The 25,883-nt window shown below is 39.3% G+C and overlaps 1 protein-coding gene across 1 annotated transcript; it reads right to left on the bottom strand.

Annotated features, from left to right (window-relative positions):
- Positions 1 to 780: 780 nt before the first annotated feature.
- METTL14 (methyltransferase 14, N6-adenosine-methyltransferase non-catalytic subunit) lies at positions 781 to 25,471 on the bottom strand. Its single transcript, XM_084517933.1, has 12 exons — positions 25,341 to 25,471; positions 24,674 to 24,876; positions 24,366 to 24,454; positions 23,548 to 23,635; positions 16,763 to 16,843; positions 16,345 to 16,432; positions 13,992 to 14,082; positions 12,406 to 12,547; positions 9,891 to 9,983; positions 8,386 to 8,502; positions 5,547 to 5,757; positions 781 to 2,373 (listed from the first exon to the last, which is right to left on the bottom strand). Exons 2-12 carry the CDS (start codon positions 24,737 to 24,739, stop codon positions 2,060 to 2,062), a joined length of 1,380 nt encoding a protein of 459 aa, XP_084374059.1. The 5' UTR covers positions 24,740 to 24,876; positions 25,341 to 25,471; the 3' UTR covers positions 781 to 2,059.
- Between the last annotated feature and the right edge of the window lie 412 nt (positions 25,472 to 25,883).

Below are 25,883 nucleotides of genomic sequence, written 5' to 3'. Positions count from 1 at the left end.
CTCAACTTCACATATTCAAGAGGGATTTCCTAGAATTGTTTACAAGACCATGTGTAATTAATTTCTTGTCACAAGTCTCAAGCAACATCCCTGCTTCTGCAAATCCGATACAGACACAGGGCTCATTTGGTTCTTTTTTAGGTCTCATCTTCAGTGCGGCCCACTTTTCTATGTTAAGAGCAGTCTAAGAACCAAACTACCAGCTAAGGACATAGGATTAAAAGAAGGAAATGAAAATTAATATTTTCTACTAACCAAGGAAAAAAAAAAAAAAAAAGCCACAGGCTACCTTCTTAAGATTAAGTGTCCTCAGTATTTACTTTTTGAGCAAGAACATGATTAGTGCAAAAATCAAGAAGAAAATGTTTTCTTACTGTGGCATAACACAACTACTAAGTGCTGTTCTCAGTAGTGTTCAGCAGACTTTGCTGACAGCCAAGTGAACACAGTGCTTAACCAGCCCCCCTCCTCCCTTCCCCTTCCAGTCCTTCTTCAGCTTTCTGGATCTAACAGGAAGAAACAAAATGTAAGCTACAGGTGAGTTTCATTTACCCTTTAACAGCCCCTTAATACATACAACACCAAGGCAGTGACACTGACCAGATCCTCCCTGCTAAGATTTCATGCCCTGAAAGAACACTTCAGTAACTGCCCCCCCCCCCCTTTTCTTTTTTGAACAGCAGACAACCACAATGGTAGGAAACCACAATAAAACTTACTTATTCCAAAACCTTAAGAAGAAAGTAAATCCACAAAGTATTTACAAAATTATTTCAACACTGGCTTTGATAAACAAGTTTAATAATTTGCTGCTTTACAGGACAGTTACTTAAAAGCTTGGCTTCAACAGATAAACACTGGAACTTAAGAGCCAATTTTCCAAAATCCATACCTAAGAATTTGAGATGCCAACAGTCAGGTTCATTCACTCTACCAAGTACTGTCCAGGAAGCTCAGAGTTGCAGCTCTGCTGAAAACAAGTAGTGTACATACCGCAGTGAAGCACTTTCTTGTCATGCTGCTCTCCAGTGCTAATCACCAACAGTCCATTCCCAATGCAGGTGGGGTCCACAAGCAAAGCAAAGTGCTCAGTCTGATGACTGCACCTTCTTTGTTCAGCTGCTTATGCTCAGGAAGCACTCACTCACCTCACATCACCTCAATTTCCAGTATGGCCTCTAACAAGGTCTTTCTACTACAAACATTGCAATTGGTCTGCAGTGGGACTGGTTTTCCCTACCAAAGAACAAGGCTATTACTGCCAGAGGCTGAGTGAAAATCCCTACTCAAGAAACGATCCAGACCTGTACAAGTTCTGGACTGGATATAAACGCACAACTTCTTGCTTTCACAAAGTACAACATGTGACTGCACAGAATCACCACTCTCCCCACAACTGACATCAAAAGCAAGTGCATGTACTTCACAAAGGAAAAATTAAAACTTGTTCCCTATTCCCAGGAATAATTTGGGAAAATTAGACCAAATAAGAAAAAATAGAATTCTATTTATTCAGTTTGCTCCTTGGTTTAAAAGAAGTTAAAACAGTATAGACACAGTACTTTTTCTTCCATGAATAAGAGAATAAGTCTGCTATTGCCATGCAATTCAGAACTGCATTTTATGCCCATTCCATCCTATTAATGCACATCAGCCCCAACCTGGACCTACAAGGAAGGAAAAGGAATCCATGTTTTGGAGAAAGTGACAGTTAAAAAAAACAAACAACACAGCTTGCAAGTTTCATAAGGGAACAGCAAGTATCTTCACTTCAGTGCTGTGCATGGCTTGAAGAGATGGTGCTCCCTGCTTTGACAACAGAAGCCATTGGGAGGCTGAGCTTAGTGCCATCAGGTGCAGGATCCTGCCTGCAAAGTGAGGTGATGTGCCAGGCCAGTCACTAAAAGGCAGAGTATTCGGAACTGCTTGCACCAAAAACAATTTAAAAAGTCATCTAGCTTGAGTCCTCAAAATAATTCACTTTAGCAAAAACAAGACTAAGAAAAAGGTTTGGAGATGAGGCAAGGGACTGCGGGAAGAAGTGACTTCCTAGCAGGCGTCAGCGTGTGGGGAAGCCTCCCCTGTGGGTACCTCCACGACCCCCCCTGAAGCCTCCCCTCTCACCCCGGAAGTTAGTTCTGTTCCTCTCTCTGCCCCTCTCTCCTCGGCCTGCTGAGGTGCCGCCTCTCCCTCCTCCCCTTGGAGCGCCACCACCCCGGTCGGACTTGGACTTGGGTGGTGGTGACTTGGGCCGAAGTCTCTCGATCTCTTCAGTGCAGCCGGTCAGGTGGGAATTTGGAGTAGTGAAGTATGAAGAATATGTTTCTGCGTTGAAATTGCTGTTTGTGAGGGTGGGTCCGACAGTCAGCCAGCCTAAGGAATAGAAGCAGAGTCAACCAAAGCACTAACTTCGTGCTTCAAGGCCACCACAAGTGATGGGGACAGACTGTTATCTACATGTCATCTGTACCGGACAGGATGAAGAGGTCACCTCTTGAAAAACCACAGTTGTTGAAAAGTTAAGATTTTACTTTGACATTTGTACAGGCTTTTTGGATTGGGTTTGTTGCTTTTTTTTTTTTTTCCCCTCTGGTTCCCATATCAATATGTAACATTCAGGCTGTGGTTTTACAATACCACTTTCCCGGTTCTTTTCACTTGTTCTTACATTACATTTTCCAGCCCCTCTGGGACTGCACTGTAAACCAGACCAGTAAATTCGTCTAGTTTAGATAATCTCTTCTTCTTCTTTCCCCCCTTTGTAAAAGGTGCTTAACTTTGTCTCCAAGAACCAACTGTGACATTGCAGCCAGGAGCACAGCATTCAGTAAGCACACATTTGAAAACACAGCAAAATATCAATGCTGCTGAATCCCATGAGATGAAAACAGAGTATAAAGAGTTAAGCCAACCTGTTTATGTACAAACATAACGTTCAGTGAGCACTTCATCTTCACCAAGTGAATCAAAGAGGAAGGAACATACTTGATTTAAATGCCTATCTCCTCAGAATATAAACTAAAATTGGGTTTGGACCTAAAATAAGGCTTGACCACTTGAAAATGTCACCGGAAATTTAAGTTTCATTTGCATCATTTTAATGAAGAAGAATGTGGCTCAGCAGTCTCACAACATGCTAATACGGAAAACAAGAATAAAAGAAAAAAGGTCTATTTGCTTAGGTTTTCATACTTCACAGATCACTATGGAGATTCACAAATTCAAAATTGAGTAGTCCTATACTCAAAGCGTTAATCAATAAAAAAACACCATGCTCTGCCAACTTCCCAAAGAATAAAGGGATTTAAAGTACACAACCTAATAGCAGGATAACCACTAAATTTAAAAATACAAATGTTGAACCAGACAGACAGGACATTGTGACACTAACTTATGAGAATTCACCTACAACAGCATTGAAGTAATGTCTAAACAATGTATTTCTACCAAACAAAAACAAAACAAAAAAATGCACAAACCACATTGAGACATCACCATGAAAATTCAAAGCAAAGGCAAGCCAAAGAATAGGAAAGGCCAATAACCACTACTCTCACTGATCTACAGTCGTGTGAGCAAAACCAAAACAGTACTGTGATATGTACTTAAGCAATATTGCCTACAGTTCCTCTACTGATATAACACTTTTTCCAATCACAGTAAAAGAAAAAGCAGTATTTTTTCTATCATAGGTATTAACATTCACGTTTTGTAAAACACACCATGGCTGGACTCGTATCCATTTCCCTTCTGCTATCCAAACCATTCATCTCTACTTGGTAGAAAACAGTGTTATACAGAACTGCTAGAAGAATCTCAATCAAGTGAAACCACAGCATTTTTACCTCTCCATCCTCCAATCTCCTTTATTTTTGAAATGGGCATGCTGTTACTATTCATTGTTCAGAGACCAACGCTCACAGCACCTGTCAGCGTGTAAAGCACAACTACACTACCATGACATCAGGTACAAAGTCACCTCAAGCACCCACAGAATCACAGAATATCCAGAGCTGGAAGGGACCCTCAGGGATCATCAAGTCCAACTCCTGGCTTCACACAGTACCACCCAAAAATCAATCCCTGTGTCTGAATTCCAGCAGCCTTGGTGCCGTGTGCACTGTCCCGGGGACCCTATTCCAGTACCACTGATAACTGAAAGAACCGGGTCCATTGTGTTGTACTTCACATTGGACTAGTGGCACTGACAACTGATATAAAAGCCAAAAACTGTGTCCAGATATATCTTATTATTGTAGCCTGTACTCTCCTGCAGCAAAATTACTTCATCATACATGACAAATTGGAAAGCCTGACCATCTAAACAAATAAAATGCAGTACAATTCAATCCAATCCATGTATTTCCACGTTATCTGTCATACTAAATGAAGGACCCAGTGTAAGACACTAGCTCTTGAGATACCGACAACAGGTCTAGCACCAAGCTCAGAGGGATTTAAAAATCAGTTTAGAAAAAGAAATCACACTCCTGAGGTGTAAATACATGCCATGTGGGGAAAAAGAAATCTCAGATGAATTTTGTTATACTCACTGATGAATTAAACACATGAACAGGTGAAAAAACATTGGTTAAAAAATAAGCTATTTCTGAAAAAATTATAGTTGTCACAGTTTCCAAACAACACAGATTCATGACTGACAGATCTTCACATAAATTAAACACAGACCTCCTTGAAATCTATTCTCTGACCTATGACATACCTCTGGAAACCTCTGTAGGACACTGGTATGATTTTTACAAGCAGAGAGTTCTGTTGCTGTGTCTTGCACATGATAAAGACATCTCAATTTTTACAGCTGCTGTGATATTTACTTCACTATTAAGTCCAAAAAATTGAAGTTTAGTAGGAACGACATATACAGAATCTGACTTTGAAAGACAAAAAACCCACATTTCAGTATTCCAGTAGAATACTGCACAATTTCAGCATTTACCTTCAATTAGGATATGGAGAGCACAAAAGCCTGAAGATCGTTTTTATTGTTTGAGTAAGTATTTAGTTCTAAAAACGAGTATTTATAAAACAAAACAGAAAATAGTGGTACCTGAATCTGTGACTTGGACTTGTTCCTAAACATAATAGTAAGAGCAGAAATTATAACCGTAATATCACTTGGTACAATTCCATACAATGCTACTGCCACTAATGGAAAAGTCCCTTTGATACTGTCACAGTGACACCTCAGTCCTTCTCTGTTGAAGAACATCAGGCTGGTTAGTTGTCTGGGAACAGAAGGGTAGGGAAACCTGGGAATTTCTCCATCTAGCAGGCTTCTCACTTCCTAATGATTGTACCTACAGAAAAGTCACCAGGATGGACAAACACTTTAGCTCATGCCACAACTTGTTCAAAAGGTTTACTGAAATCTACACTGCACTGTCTGAAGTTGCAGCTAGTGCAGAAGGACTAAATATTACTGTCTCAGCTTCCACCAGAACCTATCAAGTGGTCTTAGATAACAGAAGAGGGCTACTGAAGTAAACTAAAATTTAACTAGTTGACAAAATAAACATCACAGGTACCTGGTCGAATTGTACTGTCCCTTCCAAAAAGATGAAGACGTCGTCGTCCGAGGCAGAAATGCTCAATAATGTGGAAAATCTCTACAGGCTTTTCTATGTTGCCAATTTCAGGCTCTTCTGTGATGATCAGGTCAATGTCTACATTAGCATGGATGAAGTCACCATCTGTGCTGCGACGCACGGTTCCTTTAATGCCCATGAGGCAGTGCTCCTACACACAGACAACACAGAAGAGCACCCGTCACATGCTGCCACAGCACAGGCACCCATGGATTAAGGGAAGTAAATTCTAGGCAGAGTACATCTCACTGCCATACAGAAAGAGTCCGAAGCATGAACTAGAAAAACAGAATGAGCAGAAGCTACTAAAAAGGCTGTTTGAAAACAAAGCTGAGAGAGCACCAGTTACCTGGCTTGGTGAAATACATGCTATGAAGTGCTAGAACTCAGAGGATGAGGTAAGATATTTGAACTTCTTCAATTACAGCAAAGTTAGAACCGCTTTAAGCTGGAAAAGCTGAGAAATCACCATAAGAAAAGAAAGCGCAAGGTAAAGGTAAGAGCAAGAGAACAGTTTATTGTATCAGCATTCTGATCCTACCTTTTTTTCATACAAACAATTCCCAAAGTTCTCAGTCACAAAACTGTGAAAGCCAGATCTATTTTTTTTAATATCATATCTGTTATGAAAATAGCTTTTATCCTTAGATTCCTTTCCAAAAGATATCGCTGCATCAAAAAGTAAAACCACTATGAAGCTATCAGTACAATCTCAGTCAATTCTGTGAGCATTAAAAATGTACTTTAAGTGTAACAAGCATTGCTTTCCTTTCCTCTAGAACATTATAGATCTCTGGAACTCACTAGTACGTAGTACTAGTACTATTCCTATGAATAGGAAATCACCCTAACAGGATGAAATGCAGGCTCTACATATTAATATCACAGTTCTGTTTCTGGGAATACTAAACCTCAAATGAGCTATTTTCCCTGATACCATAAAACCCTGATTTACTAACCGTCACCAGATAGCTCTAAAGAAGATGTAGACAAAAGTATGTAATCATTTACAGACTTTTGGCAAGGGTTTTAAGAGTTAGTGAATAAATACGAAAGGCAGAATAGGTGACCTATCAAATGTATGCAGTTGATCAACTGCATGGAAGCTATATGGTTTTTGGACATTATATTTATCTAAATAAAAAGCTAGAACACTGCTAAATAAATTACCCATCAAGCAAAACTTCATGATTCTAGTCTTTAGAAGAACTATCCAAAACACCTTATTTTCATAATAAATGGAACATCACTCATTAGCACGGCAGATTCTACAACAGGTAGCACAGCACAAAGCCTACATCTGGAGAGATGCCTGAACTAAACACAGATGGACAGTATTTGCTACTGTAATCACTGGTAAATACATTTTGCACAACAGAGCTATTTAGTCAAAATAATCTAGCTGAATTTTCCATGTTTAGTACATAAGTAGTGACCTCAGCCCAACCGTTGTTCAATAAACAGAGAAATTCCCTAATACAAGAAATTATTCTCCTCCACTAAGACATGGAAGTGCCCCCCAAATCCGCCTCTCCCTCATGAGCAAGCTGCACATATTTGCAATATTGTATACAATAAACATACAGTATTTATACTTACAAATATTTATAGCTAATACAACACACTTTCAAACAAATTTCAGATTAATGTAAATGCAAGTCAAAGAAAGATTTTAAAGGGAAGTTTATACTTCTTAAAGCTTGCAAATCTGAGACAGGGCAGAGGATGCTTGACACTAATGAATGATTAATGAATGTAGAATGAGTCCAGAGGTTAAAGACACTTTAAACTATCAGCCAACTTTCTGCATTCAGTAAAACTGCCACAGTTATATTACAGCATACACAAAATAATTCATTAATCCTATTAACTTTTTTCTAAGGTCTTGAATAATATACATTTGAGTCTCTTAAATCAGAATATTTTTTTTTTTGTCCTCTGCATCTCTTGCAATACACATCATCTACAACACATGCCTATGAAACTCCTTAATTTAAACCAAGCTGACTGATTCTGTCACTTGTGCATGACAGTCATCTTCAGGAAGATGCTGACTAAACTATGGTCCCTGACAGTCTTCCATCTGGTTCAAGTTCAGGGCACATACCTGAATATATGTGTTTAGAACCATTAGCCAATCTTCCAGAGTGATTTTTCATCATTATAAATTGACTACATCAATTTATAATCTACAGTTTTAAAGATTCAGACATCAAATTCAGCCAAGATCTTCTGCCAGCTTTAATTCCAGCCAAAAGATGTTCTTCTCCCCTCTTGTATGGAAAGAAGCTTGTGTGTTATACAAGGTTTTACTAATAGTGCTCATTTACTATTCACCCATGACTGAAATGACCCAGAAGACAAAAACACTACAATGTACAGTAGAATTTTCTATACATTTTTCCATTCTCACTCTCAGGATTTCGTTCCTGTTCCCTCAATCTACAAACTGTCTTCAGCCATCTGCATTTCAATGAGGATCAAAATTATCACATTTAGAATATTCTAACAGAAATCTACAATGCATTATTAAACGTAGTTGAAACTTCTATACTTCATGCTGAGTGAAGTCAAGAAGGGGACAGAAGTTCATCACGCATTCTGTGAATATGTTGTATGTGAATATTTTCACATAATGCACTTTGTGGAAAAGAACTCTTGCCAAGAAGCCTTGGTATCCACTTCCCTGAAAACAGGTCACCAACTGCTGTGGAGCACCAGGTGTTCGATGAGCATGAAGGGACAGAATGGGAACAGAGGAATGTAGCCAAACCTTTACCTTGGTTCTTTGGAAAACAGCCTTAGGGTCTAGTGTCTTCGTCTTTCCAGGATTGTTCTTATTTGTTTTAATCCAACAGATGTCCTCACATCTTCTGTAACCCCATTTGCGTAGACACTACATGTTACGGACACAAAACAGTTCATAGTACACCAAAAACTAAAGTAACCTAAACTGAAAACTAATACGGATACTTGACTTTTTTTAAAAGTTATCTGGAAGAGAAATATGTCACAGATGAATGAACCACTTCACTGGCATGACTGTACTATGCTTTGTCAAGCTGTCAAAACAAAACAAAAAATTTATACACACACAGATTTGTCTACATACCACCTTTTTTTTTTTTTTTTTTTAATATCTAACCATAGATATTGACAGCACAGCACAGACTCCCTACTGAACTGGGCACACATATTTTATTTTTTTGTTAACCTCGTGACGCTTAAAAATTTAATCAGAACTAGTCAAAACAACAGCTGCCTTGGCCCTGTCTCCACTAATACCTGCAATCAGGTAGTGTTTTACATCCAAATAAAATTCTATAAAGATTCTTTACTATCGCTTTGTGTCCTTTTTTTCTATATTTAAAAACAAACAAAGAAATCATAAGCCTATTTATAATTAGCATTATAATAATTTATAATTATAAATTATAAATATAATTATAAATCATTACTATCTTATACCTATTTATAACCAACATTAGAGACCTAAGCTCCTTCAGATATGGCTGTGGTCAAGAACTGCCCAGCTACTATAAGCAAGTCCATGACCAAAATCATACATATGTGTAAAAGCTACTTTAACCAACCTCAGAATGAAAAATAGGTGATAAAGCCAACAGATTACTAACCACACACTGTCTTTTAACAAACATTGTATTGTTTTTTAATAAAACACTGCTCAAACTAAGAAAAGAATGTTTCAACATAAGAGCATACTGGAAATTCTTAGTCCACCAGCCCCAACAAGAAGCAGTGCTACCCTGGCATACACAAAGATTACTCTTTAGAGTAATCCAAGATCTTCCAGGGTAATAAAACCTCACAGCTTACTACAGAAGAGAAGATCTGCTTAACAGTGCCACACACACAATTCTGTCCCACTTGATGAAACAGCAGCACATTTCTACTAGAAAGAACATTTCTATAAGAAAATTTAAGACTTGTTAAAAACCATTGATTTAAATGCATTAAACATGGCAACCTGTTCCTGTGGCAACATGCATGCACCAAAAAACAAGACAGCAGTACAGCTTTCTAGTCATGAAAGAATTGTGCTTCTGCACAGTCACAGCAACTCATCTGGAAAATTTTAGTATCAAAACAGTTAATGCCAGATCCACTTAAATGTATTTAATCCACTTAAAATTACATATCCTCTACCAGAGTAAGAAAATATCTCTGAGCCTTTGCAGCTGAGAATTCTATACAGAGAAAGTCAAAGATAAAAATAACCTTTTAAGCATGTCCCTGATAAATTGAATTAAAACATTGTCTTACCACTCGGCCAAGATCCAGACCCTCTCCTGATCCACACCATAGAAACACAAATGACCTTGGGGCAGCAATTTCTTCAATTTCCAATTTCATGATCTAATAATAAAATGTTTTTGAATTAAATATTTACTTTTTTTTTTTGTATATAATCCCTAATTATATCAGGATAAATAGCTAACAAGTGTTGAAGCATTATCACAGAAACCATCAGAAAGCACTTTTAATTAAAGATGTTAGTTCAGATAGCATTATCTTTATGGCCATCTTCTTAAAATAGTTTTCCAGAAAGCATGGTGTGCAAGTTAACTTATCAGTACGTGTATATTTTCAGTGTAGTTGATGATCAGCTTGATCGTTATTTTTAGCATAAATTTTATCAGCACATAAAATTCCATTCTTAAAAGACTAGTACAATCCATGTGACTTTCTTCCTAAACCACTGCTTAATTGCATCATTCTTTGGTAGTAAAAAGATTTAGTAACAGAACAGGGGTACTCTGATTCTTTTGAGCCCTGAAGTCACTTGTATGAAGCTTATGAAAACATGTTTAAAATAAAAAATAGTAAAAAAAATACACACAGCCTTATTCCTATTATCATATAGAAAAGACATTCTCTCCATTTTCACTTTCAGAAAAAGAAAAAGTAAGAATTTATCAGGACAGTGGTTCACCAATAACAAATGAGAAACATGCAGGATGAAATAACTTCAGATGCAAAACAGCTGTTTCTCAGTACAAATTGAAGAGATTCATCTGTAACTTGCCAACACATCAAATCAAGCTTCATAGCTTCATTAAGCATCACTGTTAAGAAAAATAATGCAGTAGAAGGCAGTCTAAGATGATACAACTCATGACTAAGAGGATGACTCCTTACTCAAAAAAAAAAAAAAGAAAAAAAACTTCTAGATTTTCTGTAAGGACAAAATATTTTTTCCGTCAGACAACACTGCCAGGCATCATTTTTTTCCTGACATAACGGGATGGCTAACACAGAAGCTACCTGTTCCTTAATATGTCCTTAACATTCCTTAACACCTAACCTATTATTACAGATATGAATACCTTTGTTTTCAACTTCATTCCTTGAAGGTGGACTGTGTTTTATTTTGTTCGCTTGATTGATTAGTTTGACTGATTCACTTGTGAAGTTACATACTCACAGGTTTTGGCTTTAGGAGACAAACTCAATCTAATCTACAAGGAAGCTGTCCCCCACATAACCCTCCCTCCAAACTACATAGAAGACAGATGAGAAAAATCTCCACTACAGCTGCTTCACTCCAATGATTCACTTGTATTGTGACAAATCAGCTGCTAACACAGACACAGTCTGCATACGTCTCAAACAGGGTCTCTGAATGATATGTATTTATTAACTGTATATTCCAACCAACATGCCTGAATCTAAGGATTCCTGACATGGTTACTCGAACAGTTTTTAATCAGCTATTTTGCTCTACTACTAGAAATGCTCTGTTTTCTTGTGGTTTCTTTGTTTATAAATGGGTAAAATGTATATGCATGTATATAGACTAGGACCACTTTACTGGTATTCAACATTAGCATTACAAGATTTTTTGTTCTATGCCCAAGTGAAGGAATACTTAAGCTTGTCAGCATGCTTTGTGTCATCAAATTGCTGTGCTTAATGAGATTCAGTACCTCAAGGCCTCTAGGCCTCACCCTACATTTCTAGAGCTGACTTTATAGAAAAAGTACAGATATAAAACAGTTATGTATCACTAAGTCTTGACTGTTTTCTTCTTTACATCCACATGCGTTACTACTGGAACAATTTTTAAATCTTTTCTACAACTCAGTTCTCTGAAGTTCAATAAAACAAAAATACCTACACTGATCTTGAGAAAGATCACATCTTACACGCTGAGATTTCTCCTTATTCAAAAAGCCTTTGAGGTGACTAAGTAGTAAAGGAATATGTAAATACAAGACAAAAATCATAATCGATTGATCTATTTTGTCAGGCTTCTCAAGATTACAATTGGATTGTTAAAATTTCATACCTAACCAACACTTCAGAGAAAGAAGGTATGTCAGTGACATATACTCATCTACTCTTTTGATGAAAGATTAATGTGTTAAAAAGCATACTTTAGAAACCTCTTCAAGAATTTAAAGAAACAAGGGATTATTTACAGTGGAGATATTGTGAATTTCAACAGCAAAAATCAAAGAGAAAAGGAAACTCTGAATTTGGGAGTAGACAGAAAATCCACTTAGTACATTTAAGTTTTCCGTCAGGCTCAGGGAAAATAAAATGGTATTTCTAATTCCTTAAACTCCTCGGGGAAAGAAATGTCTTTTAACACAAACACTGTAGGCATACGTATGATATAAAAATTATTTTTTATAAGAATCTAGACTTTTGGTTTCGAAACACATCCCATTTTTCTTTAAACACATCTCTAAAACATTCTGCTACCAACTTAAGTCCTCAAACTAATCCTTAAGTACATGTATGAAATCCTTTCCATAGCAAGAAAAACACTTACATCATCCCAGGTCCAGCACTTTTCATTGGCAGTAATGCCAGTCTCTCTGTAGTATTCTTCCAGTGGTGGTTCCAAGAGAATCACATCAAATTTGGACTTCAGTTCCCTAATATCAAAAGCTTCCAAGTCTGCTTGTAAGTACCTATTTAAACAAAAGATGATCAATTGCTTGGAGAAGTTACAACAGTGCTTTGAAACTCAGACTCCACACAGCACTTCTGCATAGCAAGTTAAGAGCAGAGACTCCCATTTAGTTCACGAAAGCTTAAACACACTAAACACAAGAAAGATGCATAAAGCATTCTTGCTTAACCTAGACTGGATGCTGTTCCATGGACGATATAGGAGAAAACATCAACATTTGAGTTAAACATCAACTCACTAACAGGCTAACAGACTTCTGGTTTGCTTCACTTCAGAAAAGTGGCATATTTTTAGGATTGGCATTTGTTTTATATTATGTTGAAAAGATTCTGAATACTGGAAATGTGGTTACTTTTCACATAATATAAATTTATTTCTCTATCCATGTAGTAAAAGCATAATTCCCTAACAAGTTCGTTTACTTAAATAAGCTCAAACTCACCCTTATGCCTGGCATCTACACTGGCCCACTAGGTACTGTTGTATCACTATCCAAAACAATGATACCCTGTTCCCCCAATACCTTTAGTTTCAAAACGCCTGATTAGCAGACTACCACCACCCTTCCTCCCAAAAATAAATCTGGAAGAGATGATTATTCTGTGAATGTATTCACTGCTATCAGAATGTAGCATTTGATTACCAGTTTTCCCTTTTTTTGTTTTCAGGCTAAGCATGCAAAAATGCATCTAATTTCAAAATACCAAGTTGGGTTACACAGTTTGTGTCTCAATTGTTTAGACAACCCCTTCAAGTTTTTTCATATAATTTATGAAATAATGCTGTTTTTCTGAGTACAGATTAGGATTGCATTTTAAAAGCATAAGGTTCACATTCAGATAGGTTCAAACTCCTGGGAGTAACATGCTGCATGCTTATACTGCATCTAGCTCTCAGCAAAAAACTGAGAGGTAATTTGAAGTTAATAGGACAAATTATTTCCAGCCAACCTAAACTTTTTTGGTCTTAAACTGCAGAGTAACATCTGATTAATAGACACTAAGAATGAATAGACACTAAACTGAATATTATATAAAAACACTTTTAAAAGAACAACTAAGGTTACACTGAGGCCAATTTTTAGGTTTTCTTGTTAGCATAAACTACACAATACAAAGAGATTAATGATCATACGGTACATTCCTTTCAGTTCCCAAATAAAAACCTGCAGCTCAATCACTTGGCAGCTCAGTCTTAAAAAAATAAAGCTTCACATGCTGTAAATAATCACACGTTGGAAGGAAATTTATATACTGCATTAAACACATAGATTAATGAAAACAAACTGATTTTATTCTTCTGAAGTTTCAATTAATCTGTATGCACAAACAGAAATAGAAAATGTAAATTCTGAGCAGGTGCTAAAGATAGAAATTTACAAAGCAGACAGCTAACTTCAAACCAGTCTGGAGAAGAAAGATATTTTCCACAAGAACACTTACATGGGAGGAGTGTTAGATTTAGATATCAGCTCGTCCTTCAATCTGATGAGCTCTCTAAGTTTTGGATATTCTTCAAACCTATCTGCTAAGCCTAAGAAGAAGAAAACATGAAGTCAACATGTTAATACTTAGCCTTATTTTATTTTTTGTTAAAACAAACCACACCATTCAAAGAAGATTTTTGTTCAGTACTTAAAAGCTTTCTGCCTTTACCCAGTTAGTTATGGTTAATGCAGCTGGATATTAATGAATTCAGTGTCCATGTTCTAATCTTCTCTAAAGCACCACACTGATCAAGAGTTCACAACTCTTTTTATAAGAAGGAATATCTTTCATTTAAACGAATAGTGGAAGAATGATGAAAGAAAGTTATTTTGTTGTTCCCCCATCCATAAATTCATATTAAGATATAATTAACACTAATTTCCACCATTGTTTTAGTTGATCTTTGAGGACTATCTCTACAGAAACAATTGGGTTGTAGCTGATTCCCTTCAGCCCCTTATACAGAGATCTAGTACTTAGCTAAGTTGTGGAGACTTGAACATGGGTATATTTATTTATTGGATTTCAAGACTTAGCTTTATGATTGCTAATTTTCAAACTTTTTACATGTATTGAACTCACAAGGGAGAAGCCTAATTAGGTTTTCTGCAGTAAACATTTCTAAAAAAAATAAAAATAAATCAGTATACTACAGCTCCCCTCCAAAAAAAGTGGCCAGAAAGAGTATATTTCTGTTATTTTTAACAATAGTATCAGCAGAAGCTGAAAAGGTAACCATCCCAGTCCCCAAGCAGCTTTAGAGTTATTTACAAAGTCTCATGATCATTCACATTTACTACTTCAGTGGAGTGAGAAAAACAAAAACAGACTCCTCTCCTTTAATTCAAACTTCTGAACTCCAAACTCTAGGCATTACAGTGGTAAAAGAATTTGTTAGTATGCATCCCTGCTGTCTCCGCAGTTACTTATGTATAAGAAATCACAAATCATTTTCATCTCTTCCCTCAAATCCCTAACATCTTAAGAACACCACCATGTTGTTCTGATATCCACTACTGTGTTCCTTCCAGTGGAAGTCAAATACTCCTGACCAGTGGAAATGGAAGCTGGTTACCAGCAGCTAGGCAACAGATAAAAAAGAATTTTCAATCAAGATAACTTTAATTGTTTAAAACAAAACAACACAAAACAAAAGCATTCTCTAGGATGCTAAGTGTCTCTCCCTGGTATTATGGGACCACTACCTCCCCTAGAGTTTTTTACGGCATAGCATCCGATTTTGAACTAGCACCCAAGCAGTCTCAGCATTCACGCAGAAGACTTACGCTAACCAATATGCCATTCTTTATGCAGCAGAGAAATTAGAGTAAATAACATGGGCTGGTATCCACTCTTTACATACTTAGTTCCAATAATAATGTACAACTACCTCAAGTGTGTAACTGTGAGGCCCAGGTATTTTTTAAATTAAGATATTTTTTAAATAACTGAGTCAACAGTTTTAATACTAAACAACCTGATGTGCTTTACAGAAGCATTCACAAAATAGAGAGAAGAAAAACTAATACCAACTGCGTCGATAGGCAAACAACCCTTTTTTAGGCTGGCACCTATACACAACATTCTTTCCCTGACAATTGTAATCACGATAAAATATGGGCTGAATAAAATGTTGCAGACAGCTGTAAACAGGGAAGTGTCCTGCCTTGTTTTAAAGCACATAACCACTACGCACCCATTCTGGGAAACAGGACCAAACAGGATCCTTGATTTTGGAACTATTAAATTTGGGCTTAATAAATTAAGAATTCAAGAACAAGCCCTTAAATGATCCGATAAACATGAACTTAAAAAATTACATCCTCTAAATGCAGTAATGTATTGGGACTTCTAATGAGTTGTCAGAAGTTACAAACCTTAGCTGGTAAATATTATCCATATTGCTTACTACGTTGAATACTTCAGTATTATCTGTACTCTACATGCATTCTTGGAGACAATACATCCCAGGAACAGCTGAACTACAAGTCAGTCAGTTACACTTCCAAAGACTTCAAAATCTGCTCATTAAACTCATCTACCTCATCAAGCTTAGTTTTAAAAATATTTTCTTGGTTAAATACTTTCAAATAAAATCCCAAGATAGACTGGTTAATATTCTCCTAAACGATTAAAAAAAATCATTCACATGAATTTATACATTGATATGTATGCACAGAGGGACAAAACAATGAAGTACATACATGCATATCTACATTTTCCAGTAACTGTGAGAAATCAAGAAAGGAAAAAAAACAAAGTGCTAGTGAAGAAAATGAGGTAATATCAATCAGTTAGTATGACATACCAACATCTCTGATGAAGTTCTGGGGTCTGTGTCCTGTATCCACAAAATGCTGGCAGTAATCATTGTGGGGATTTAAGCTCTGAGTACCCTAGAGAACAAAAGGATTTCAGTGAGAACTACAGTGATATAACTAAACACACACACTGCATGCATTAGTCTGATAAAAGAGAAAGTAACTGGTTTTTTTTTCAACATGCCTTTGTAAGCCAAACTATTAGAGACTGTTGCATTCTTCCTCCCAAATCAGACTCCCCATTACTACTGCTCACTGTCACTCTTACATCTTTCAGGAGAACCTGTGAATTTCAGTTTATTACTTCAAACTTTAAGGCTGTGTTTCAAATGTAATAAATTGCTGAAACAGTTTAACACAGCTACACCGTTTCTGACTAGAGTTCTAACTGCGCAAACTGCTCACCTTCAGAAAGGTACTGGAATCTTTGTAAATCTCTTCTTCGTAGGGCAGGTTCTCTTCATCTTGCTGCAGCTCTACTTCATCCTGGGAAACAAAGCAGATTTTAGAGGTGCGTAAGATCATGCTGTATCTCTCCTTGTTATGATTCTGCTTCTTAATGAATTGAGCGAGCTGTTTACAAACATAAGTCTCTTGTAACAGTGCATCATGAATGGTTCAAGAACAGTTTTGTATCGGGGGTGAAGGAGGAAATAACCTGTAGCCAAAAAGCTCTGCCTCTCACCACTGATGACAGGGTTACTGAAAAGGGGTCAGGTGACTAAAATAAGAAACCATTCATTTCTAGACACCAATAGTGTAGATTGTGCTTTACAAGGTGTAGAACTTCAATTTTTGTCCCAACATTTTTTCACTCATTGAACTAAAGTGAGGTATAGATTTTTTTGAAGTTCTTCATTAGTACAATCTTTTTCACCTTAGCAGCTGAAACCATCTCCCTATATGTGTATAGATCTGTTATAGTCCACACCATGAAGAAACACTACATGGTACAAAATCACGTTTCATTTGGACTTTTTTGAAAAGTAACTTTCAACTTCCTACTTGTCAGTCTCACAATGAGCAGGAAGGAGGAATTTTATCACAATTTCTTCCCTAGTTAATGTCACCAATTGTCCATTCAACAGATTTCTTGAGTTCGGAGATCTGTCATACTGACACATTCTGAACTTCCAATGCAGTATTCAGAGAGAACAGAAACAAAAGAGACTCTTCATGTCACTTTGTTTTTTCTGTTCATTCTGAAAGAGTCCATTATATGTAAATAAAATTGGAGAACCAGTGAATAACATCATCTATCATATTTGAGTAGGATTCACATACTCTTTCATACACTGCTGATTACAACAGAAAACTTAATCAGTTAATATACTGCTTTGTATGAGAAAAGCTGTGTCAAGGCTGAAATACAAAAAAAAGACATTTTAAGATAGACATTTAATTTCTTAAGAAAGACGGATTTCTCTTAGAAAACAACTCCCCCCCACCACCACACGTTAATTCAAAAGATGCATAGAAGAGGCTCTTACTGTCTTTGCATTTACCCTATAGTAAATAAGCTGTTTGTCAAAAAAACAGAACAAGTTGTTCTCCCTGTTTTGATCCCTCCAGCTGTTAAAATTGTGAAACACACGTAAGCTCTGTGTTCTTTCCAACCTGGAGCTTAGTACCAACTTCTGAAACGCCTCACAAAATTAACAGGTCAGAGACTTCCCTCTCTTCCCCATCTCCCCAGTTACTTTGTTAGATAAAAAGAGTAACTTAGGGCAACAGACTTTTTTTTTTGTCTTCCTTAACCAGACCCCTTCCCCCAAAAAATATTATTATCAGAAATAGCAGTAGTACGTACAAGTAAAATGAAGGAACAGCAGACAAACACCAGCAAGTGCTATTCAGGGGAAAAACAAAAAAAGCAGAAAGCTCAAGTTTTACTAAATTCTGCTTGTGTGATTGTAAGATAACACCTGTTTTCCCTCTCCCATTTTCCTCTAAATTTTAGCCTTCTGGTGGTAAGCACTTGTTAGATACCTACTTCTGAGTCATGCCAGTCCTCTTTATGCCTTTATAATAAATAAAAACATAATCTTGCAGCTGCAAAGAAAAAGGCATGAACTTTCCAATGGCAAAGCACAATATAAACAGATACAGAATGAAATTAACAACAGTCCAAGATAGGACATTCTTGTACTGGATTTACAAATTTGTTTTATTGTTGCTAAGTTGGGGAAACAAAAGCTAACCACAATTTTTAAATGCACAGTGTTTTCAGATGACTAAAGATACATTATGCAATTAGGAAGATTCAACAGAGTAAGATTATTTCGGCATCCCGAACAATGACAAGGAGGCATTCCAAGCTCACAGACCACTGCTTGCAGAAACCAAGTGAAAAAAAGTATCAAATCAGGCTTGCAGACAGCAAATTCGAAGGATGTGTAATATTGTACTTAGCAAAAAGGTAAAACTCTGGGCCTGTTTGCCACAGGACACTGTTGACAGCAGACATTTATACAGGTACAAGCAAAACTGATGAAGTTTACATCTGGGGAAGGGGAGAGATGGAGCATCACAGCTCCCAGAAGCCTGCAGCCACGTTGGGAGGGGCAGCAGATAGCCTAGTCTTAGTACCCACCACTTTCAGTTACAGGCTAGGGAGCTCAAACTAATCCTGGCACAACTGTTACGGTTTGACAAAAACACAAGTACTGTACAAGTTCTTCAGAACCACAGCTGAACCCTCTGACCTTAAAATCTCCACTATTAATTTTTGATAGCGAAGCATTTGTCCCACATCCCCCGTCTCTGTGGTGTGCAGTGCAGAGCCCAGCTTCCAGGCAGAAGTCAATCTGCCAGCGGGCAGCTGGACAAGCGGACTGCTCCATGACATGCAACTAAGACAGTGAGGAGCTTCACATGCAGCTGGATGCTACTGTGGCAGCCTGAAAGACCTACAAAGGTTTAATAGAAAATAGTCTTTTACTTTGATTTCGTCTCCACTAAACTTTTATTCTTTTTGCATACTCTTTATTTCTCTATCCTACTTTGCTTCTGGTACTTGTAAAGACAGCCTTGTGGATCAGACAGAAGGATCTGTTTTCTTTTAGGCTCTACAATAGATTTCTTCTAGTTTCGTGAAGAATACCCCCTTCTGCCTTCCCTTTCTTCTTTATGAAAAGAATACTGTATTTTACACTGTCAGACAGCTAGCACTGCTAAAAATATACGAGTGTCAAATTGAGGACACAATAAAACTGAGATGCAAAGGACTTGTCTAACACCACAGACTACCAATCAATGAAGATCCCGCCTCATTTAACTGCTCCATCTCCTTCCAGTTCACAACATTCTTGTGACATAAAAAGTTGATTATAAATTTGGGATTTTAACAGATTTCAAAAAGAACCTTTCATGCAGACTAACATTTAATCGGGAGACATTAAATTAAACAAACGTAACACTTCAGATGCAACGATTTACAAAATACTGATATAAGAGCAAAAACTCCTTACATTTGAGTTTTGTTTTTTCCAAATAATCAAAAGAATCAAGAATGGAAATGTCTCAGACCTATGGACAGGACTCAACACAGCCTTGTCTCTGGGTCCGTGGTCGTTTTCTTTTTCTTTTTTTCCCCTCTACTTGTAGGAGCCAAGTTTTTGACTCTTTCAACCATAAAAAGAAATCCTGGCATTTTACCAAGAAAAACATCCCATCTTCTTTTTCACTATATAGCCGTTTATTTTCATATGAGACAAAAGCTTATTAAAAACCACCACTATAACTTAACATTTATTCTACAAACAAAAACCCATTTCTTTGCATCAGAAGTTCCTAACTGGCTGAGATTAACACACTTCAACAAACAAATTTTCTTCAACAAACAAATTTCACAACAAATCCTGCTCTTAGACTTCCTCCCAATAATGAAAAAGCCTACAAAGGACTGACTGACTGCTTCATGCAGAACCCAACAATTCAGCAAGTCAGGGTTGTACAGATGTACCAGTCACTTTCCGTCAAAAATATTTACCTCTAATTTTACTAACAAAATGGACACATTTGTAAAATTTGTCTGGAATGCTGGTAGCTAAGGCTACTATTGCTTCTTCTAACATGCATTAAGTTCAATCCAATCAGGCTTGATAACCTAAGTATTTAGATTTTTAGACCAGTTCATATTACAAGACTAGATTTAAACTTGCTCAAAGTACTAACAAAAAGGTTATATAAACACACAGGATTTTACCATGTTCTTATCTCCTTGCCAAAATGGAATTAACAGTGTCTGCAAAAAGCAGTTGATGGCTCCATTATAGATTTTCAACTTGTGCATTTCATGTTCCATAAATCTATTCATCGGCCAGATTGAAGTTGATCTGAGATAGCATTACTATTTTTCCAATTCCAACAACATAGCAAGAGCTTGACCCCTCCGTAAGTGGTTACAGCCCACCTCAGGGTAAGTTTCTCCATGTTAATGATAAGATTCATATGCTAAACACAACTGAAGTGACTTAGCCACATATATCACACCTACACACAAAAAATTGTTTAACCACATACTTGGTGAAAAATGGATAAGGTATAAAGAAATATGAACTGATCACACATGACCATGTGCTCATGAGCACTTCACAAATATTGCGTGCACTCTGAAAATCCTTTCGAGACAGTGATTTAATTGGTTTGCTAAACAAGATCTACAGACTACCACTTAGCACATTAAAAAAGAAATGTCTTTCTACTTACAGATAGACCTCAACACTTAGCCATCAAAAATGTCCTGTCATATATCTACTTCTGGTTTTAATAAGACAGTACTATTGAAAGCTTAATAAAACTGAAGACAAATGTAACCTCACTTTAAAAAAATAAATGTATCTATTTTTAGGCGTCCAGGGGAACAGCAGACATTATATATCTCGTAAATAAACTGAGCTTGATTCTAGATAATCACAGAAGCAAGATTATGAGGACAAGAAAAAAAAAAAAGGAGAGGGAAGACACTTGCTGCAATAAGATACAAAGCAAATTAGAAAGACAGCTGTATCATAATTGTTCTTTTGTTTAACCTCTTTCCTCTACTATGTTAGCCAAAGTACTACATTAGATATGAAACAAGACAGCTATCAAACAGCACTTGGAAGATTATTTGAAAAATGAAGGGCATGAGAGTTTGACAACCACTCATTTTTCAGTGACCATGGAGGCTTTTTTTTCCACCCCAACTGAACTTTTCCTGGTTATTTTTGACACTTAAAGTATACCCTGAACCAAGCCTCATACTAGCCCTCCCTTAAGATCCCTTCATTCGTCCTTTCATACAACACAGCATTATTTTGCACTTGGCAGGGAGGCTGGAAGACACCCTCAGCTTCCCCATACCTCATCTAATGACCCGTGCAGGCTTTTCTTCTGACACAAATTTTGCTCAAGATTTTTTTGTGTAGCCATGCACATTTTACCACTCCTTCCCACACAAGCCAACCAGCAGCGGCACTCTGTCATTCCCTGTGGGCACTACCACCTGAACCCACCTTCTCCAAGGAGCAGTGCTAAATGAACTTCCAAACACCAGGTTCTGGTGAGCATCCAATGCAACGTACCTAAAGTACATCTGGAGAGAACCATGCTGGCTAAGGTCTTTGCAGTGGAAAATACCAAGGAAGATGTTACTGAAGGACGTATCACAGAAGTCATACAATGGATTCGGTTGGAAGGGACCTTGAAGATCATCTAGTCTAATGCTATGCCATGGACAGGGACACCTGCTAGACCAGGTTGCTCACAGCCTCACCCAACCTGACTTTGAACACTTCCAAGGATAGGGCATTGCCAGCTTCTCTGTGGAACCTGTTCCAGTGCCTCACTATCTTCATCACGAAAAAAATTCTTCCTCACAACTAACCTACGTCTACCCTCTTTCAGTTTAGAACTGCTGCCCCTTGTCCCATCACCACATACTCTGCTAGAAAGTTTTTCTCCCACCTTCTTAAAAGCCACTTTTATATATTGAAAGGCTGCTATAAGGTCTCCCCAGAGGCCTTGTCCATGCTGAACGACTCCCATTCTCTCAACCCTTCTTAAGAGAGGTGCTCCAACCCTCTGATCACTTTTGTGGCATTCCTCTGGTCCCACTTTAGCACATCCATGTTCTTCTTGTACTGTGGATGCATCTTGAACCGGATGCATTGTTCCAGGTAGGGTTTTACAAGAACAGCGCAGAGGATAGGAATTGTCTCCCTCACCCTGCTGGCCATGCTGCTTTTTGTGTAGCCCCTGGTATGGTTGGCTTTTGGGGCTGCAAGCGCACAGTGCTGGCTCATATCTAACTTTTCATCCACCAGTAACCCAAGTCCTTCTCTGCAGGGCTGCTCTCAACCTCTACACTGACATCGGGAATTGCCCTAGCCCGGGTGCAGGACCTTACACTTGGCCACGGTGAACTTCGGGAAGTCCACGAGGTCCCTCTGGATGGCATCCCTTCCCTCTCACGTATCAACTGCGCCACTCAGCTTGCTGTGACCCACAAACCTGCTGAAGGCACACTCAATCCTACCATCTACATCACTGATAAAAGTATTCAGTAGCGCTGGCCCCAGCACAGACCCCTGGGGGGCACCACTCTAATTAGTGGCTTCCCGTTGGACATTGAGCTGCTGACTATAATTCTCCAGACACGGCCGTGCAGACCATCATATACTCTTTAGCAGCCCATCTATCAAACCCACATCACCCCAATTTAGTTGCAACAATACTGTGGAAAACTGTATCAAAAGCTTTACAGAAATGCAGGTAGATGACATCAGTACCTCTTCCCTTGTCCATTGATGCAGTCACTCCACTGCAAAAGGCTGCTAGATTGGTCACCTCCCTGTCTTCCACATGTTTTGTTGTAACATCCAGGAGGATCTGTTCCATGATCTCACCAGGCACGGAGGTGATGCTGACTGCTCAGTAGTTCCCAAGTTCTCCTTATAACCCTTCTTAAAAATTGGTGTAATATTCCCTTTTCTCCAGTTGCTGGGGTCTTCACCCTACCACCACGACTTTTCTAATATAATGGAGAATGGCTTAGCAACTACTTCAGCCCTCATGAGTATTTAAAGAACCTATACACATCCCATTTATTTGTATTTATACGTGTACACATACACACACTTTCTTGCACCTCTCAGGGAAGCACGAGCACCAGAGAAAAAAAAGTCACTTTTTCCTTTTTGTCTTACCTTATACTCTTCTATCTCTTCTTCATCAGCTTCTCCCTCATCTGGATATTTGCGTTTTGCATTTGGAGCAGAGGTATCATAAGAAGCCCTAAAAACATGCATAAAAATCCTCACATAAAACAGCTTCTGACACTACAGAGAGAACATTTCTGATATCGCTGAAGATCTGTCTTAGCTGCCTGCTTCCATTAGTTTGAAGTGCTTCTGAAACTTCACATAGGGGAAGTTGTTCCCCTCTCAGAATACTTGACACGAGTACAACTTCCTAATGATAGGACTCCTGACAACAGCTACCTTGTCTCCTTGTTCTCCTGTTCTAACAGGTACAGCTTATGCTGAGGCAGTACCTATCGCAAATTGGGCCTGCTCACACCCAAAGTCTGCATTACTTACATGTGAGAATCAATAAGCACCAGCTACTCCATCCTGGTTTTTAACTGGTTTTTAACTTTTTAGTCTCTCAAACTGTAAGAACTTTTAAACTAAACTGCACTGTAACTGCTCTTAGTGAGAGCTGTGGGACAGCACAGGCAGCATAGCCTAAAATAACACCTCAGTTCAGCTTCACAGTAACTTTCTAACACAAGAAGAGTCTTGATTTGTGAACTGATGTTAGAGGTTTTGCCCAAACTGTACACATCTCATTAAGAGTTCGGATGCGAGTGACTAACGCACTGCCTTTCACCCCGACTTCCATGTTTATCCCTAAGTGGCATGCCCTCACTTTGCTGCCTGCAGAGCGATCCCCCCTACCCGTTTGCCAGCATTACAAAGCACAGCGGGCTGCCTGCTGCCGGCGGGGGCAGGCCGATACTGACCGGCACGTCTCTCTGGTCTCGGCGATCTCCCGCTGGTCATCCTTACTGTTCAGCACGGCGCCGATGCTGTCCGCGCTTTCGGCTCCCAGCTGGAGGAGAGGTGGCACAAGCTGACGCCCGGGTCACCGCCCCGAGTCCCTGCCGGACACCGCCGCCCCGGACACGGCTCCCAGCGGCCGCCGCCGACCGTTTACGGCAGGGCCGCACCTGGCGCTGCGCGCGCCCGCTGCGCGTGGGGAGGGTGCGGGGCCCTCGCGCGTGGCGCGGCAGGGGAGGGGCGGGGCGGGGCGGGCAGTGCCCGTCGGTACCTGCTGGGCCAGGAGCTGCCGGCGCAGCTTCTGCCGCTCGCGGATCTCCTGCAGGCGGCTGTTCATCCCCGCCGGGCCGCGCCGCGCCGTGCCGTGCCGTGCCGCCGGGATCCCGACCGCGCGTCACTTCCGCCCCCTCTGCCAATGGCGGAGCGCCGTGGCGGAGGAGCGGCCGCGGCCATGTTGGTTGAGGGCAGCGGGGCCTGGAAGCAGAGAGTCAGAGTAAGGCGGGCTGGAGAAGCCGCCTCCTGCCACCAGCGCCACCCGCTGAGCCCTGTCCCCAAGCACCACGTCCAGCCTCTCCTTGAACACCCCCAGGGGCGGTGACTCCACCACCTCCCTGGGCAATCTGCCCCAAGGCCTGGCTGCTCCTTCTGAGCAGAAATGGCTCCTCGTTGCCAGCCAGACCCTCCCCTGGCACAACTCGAGGCCGTTCCCTCTGGTCCTATCACAGCTACCTGTGAGCAGAGGCCGACCCCAGCTCCCCACCCCTTCCTTTCAGGCAGTTGCAGAGTATGAGGTCTCCCCTGAGCCTCCTCTCCTCCAGCCCGAACACCCCCAGCTCCCTCAGCTGCTCCTCACAGGCCTTGTGCTCCAGGCCCCTCACCAGCTTCGTAGCCCTGCTCTGGACCCGCCCCAGGGCCTCGATGATATGGACCATTTTTACCTGGAATTGTTGGACCAAAAGATGTGGGCACCGTGGCTGCACAGTGACCTTCAGCTCTCTGTTACACAGCGCGTGGTGTTCCTCTCCAGGTACCTTGGTGCCAGGAGCCATCCCAGTTCCACGATACAAGCCAGTCACTCTCCTTCCTGGATAGTATCCACACCAATGACATTATGCAGATCGCACGTGAAACAGAGAAAGATACATGAGGAAGAGGAAATTAGAACACTGCAGACTAATGCAGAAGCAACACTTCCAACATCCACGTTTCCCAGTGATTGTGTATCATAGGAAAATGATGGAGATTTTAACTGTTAAAAAAATCCTAAGAGGTGATTTATTATCTCCTTAGAGAATATGTTACTAGCTACACTCTCCTATCTATGGAAATGTTATGGAAAAGGAAATGCCATCCCATACTATTGCACGCTTATTTGATACAGTTGGCTGTAATGAATACAGTGGAAGTGCCTGCACAGTAACAAAATCACTTCCTCCTGGATGTGATATGATGAAGGTAGTGTGAGCTTGCATTCCATTTTT

This window comes from Aythya ferina (genome assembly GCF_964211825.1).
Source record: "Aythya ferina genome assembly, chromosome: 4".
Classification (NCBI taxonomy): Eukaryota; Metazoa; Chordata; class Aves; order Anseriformes; family Anatidae; genus Aythya; species Aythya ferina.
The sequence above is the reverse complement of the archived record's forward strand: the minus strand, read 5'-3'. Positions and strand labels throughout refer to the sequence as shown.

Excerpts from the sequence above, each read along its gene's own strand:
- METTL14 (XM_084517933.1), bottom strand. The coding sequence starts at position 24,739 with ATGAACAGCCGCCTGCAGGAGATCCGCGAGCGGCAGAAGCTGCGCCGG. Across the intron at positions 24,455-24,673 it reads GGCAGCTCCTGGCCCAGCAG|CTGGGAGCCGAAAGCGCGGA; the intron begins GTACCGACGGGC and ends CCTCTCCTCCAG. Across the intron at positions 5,758-8,385 it reads CTGTTTTCCAAAGAACCAAG|GAGCACTGCCTCATGGGCAT; the intron begins GTAAAGGTTTGG and ends GTCTGTGTGTAG.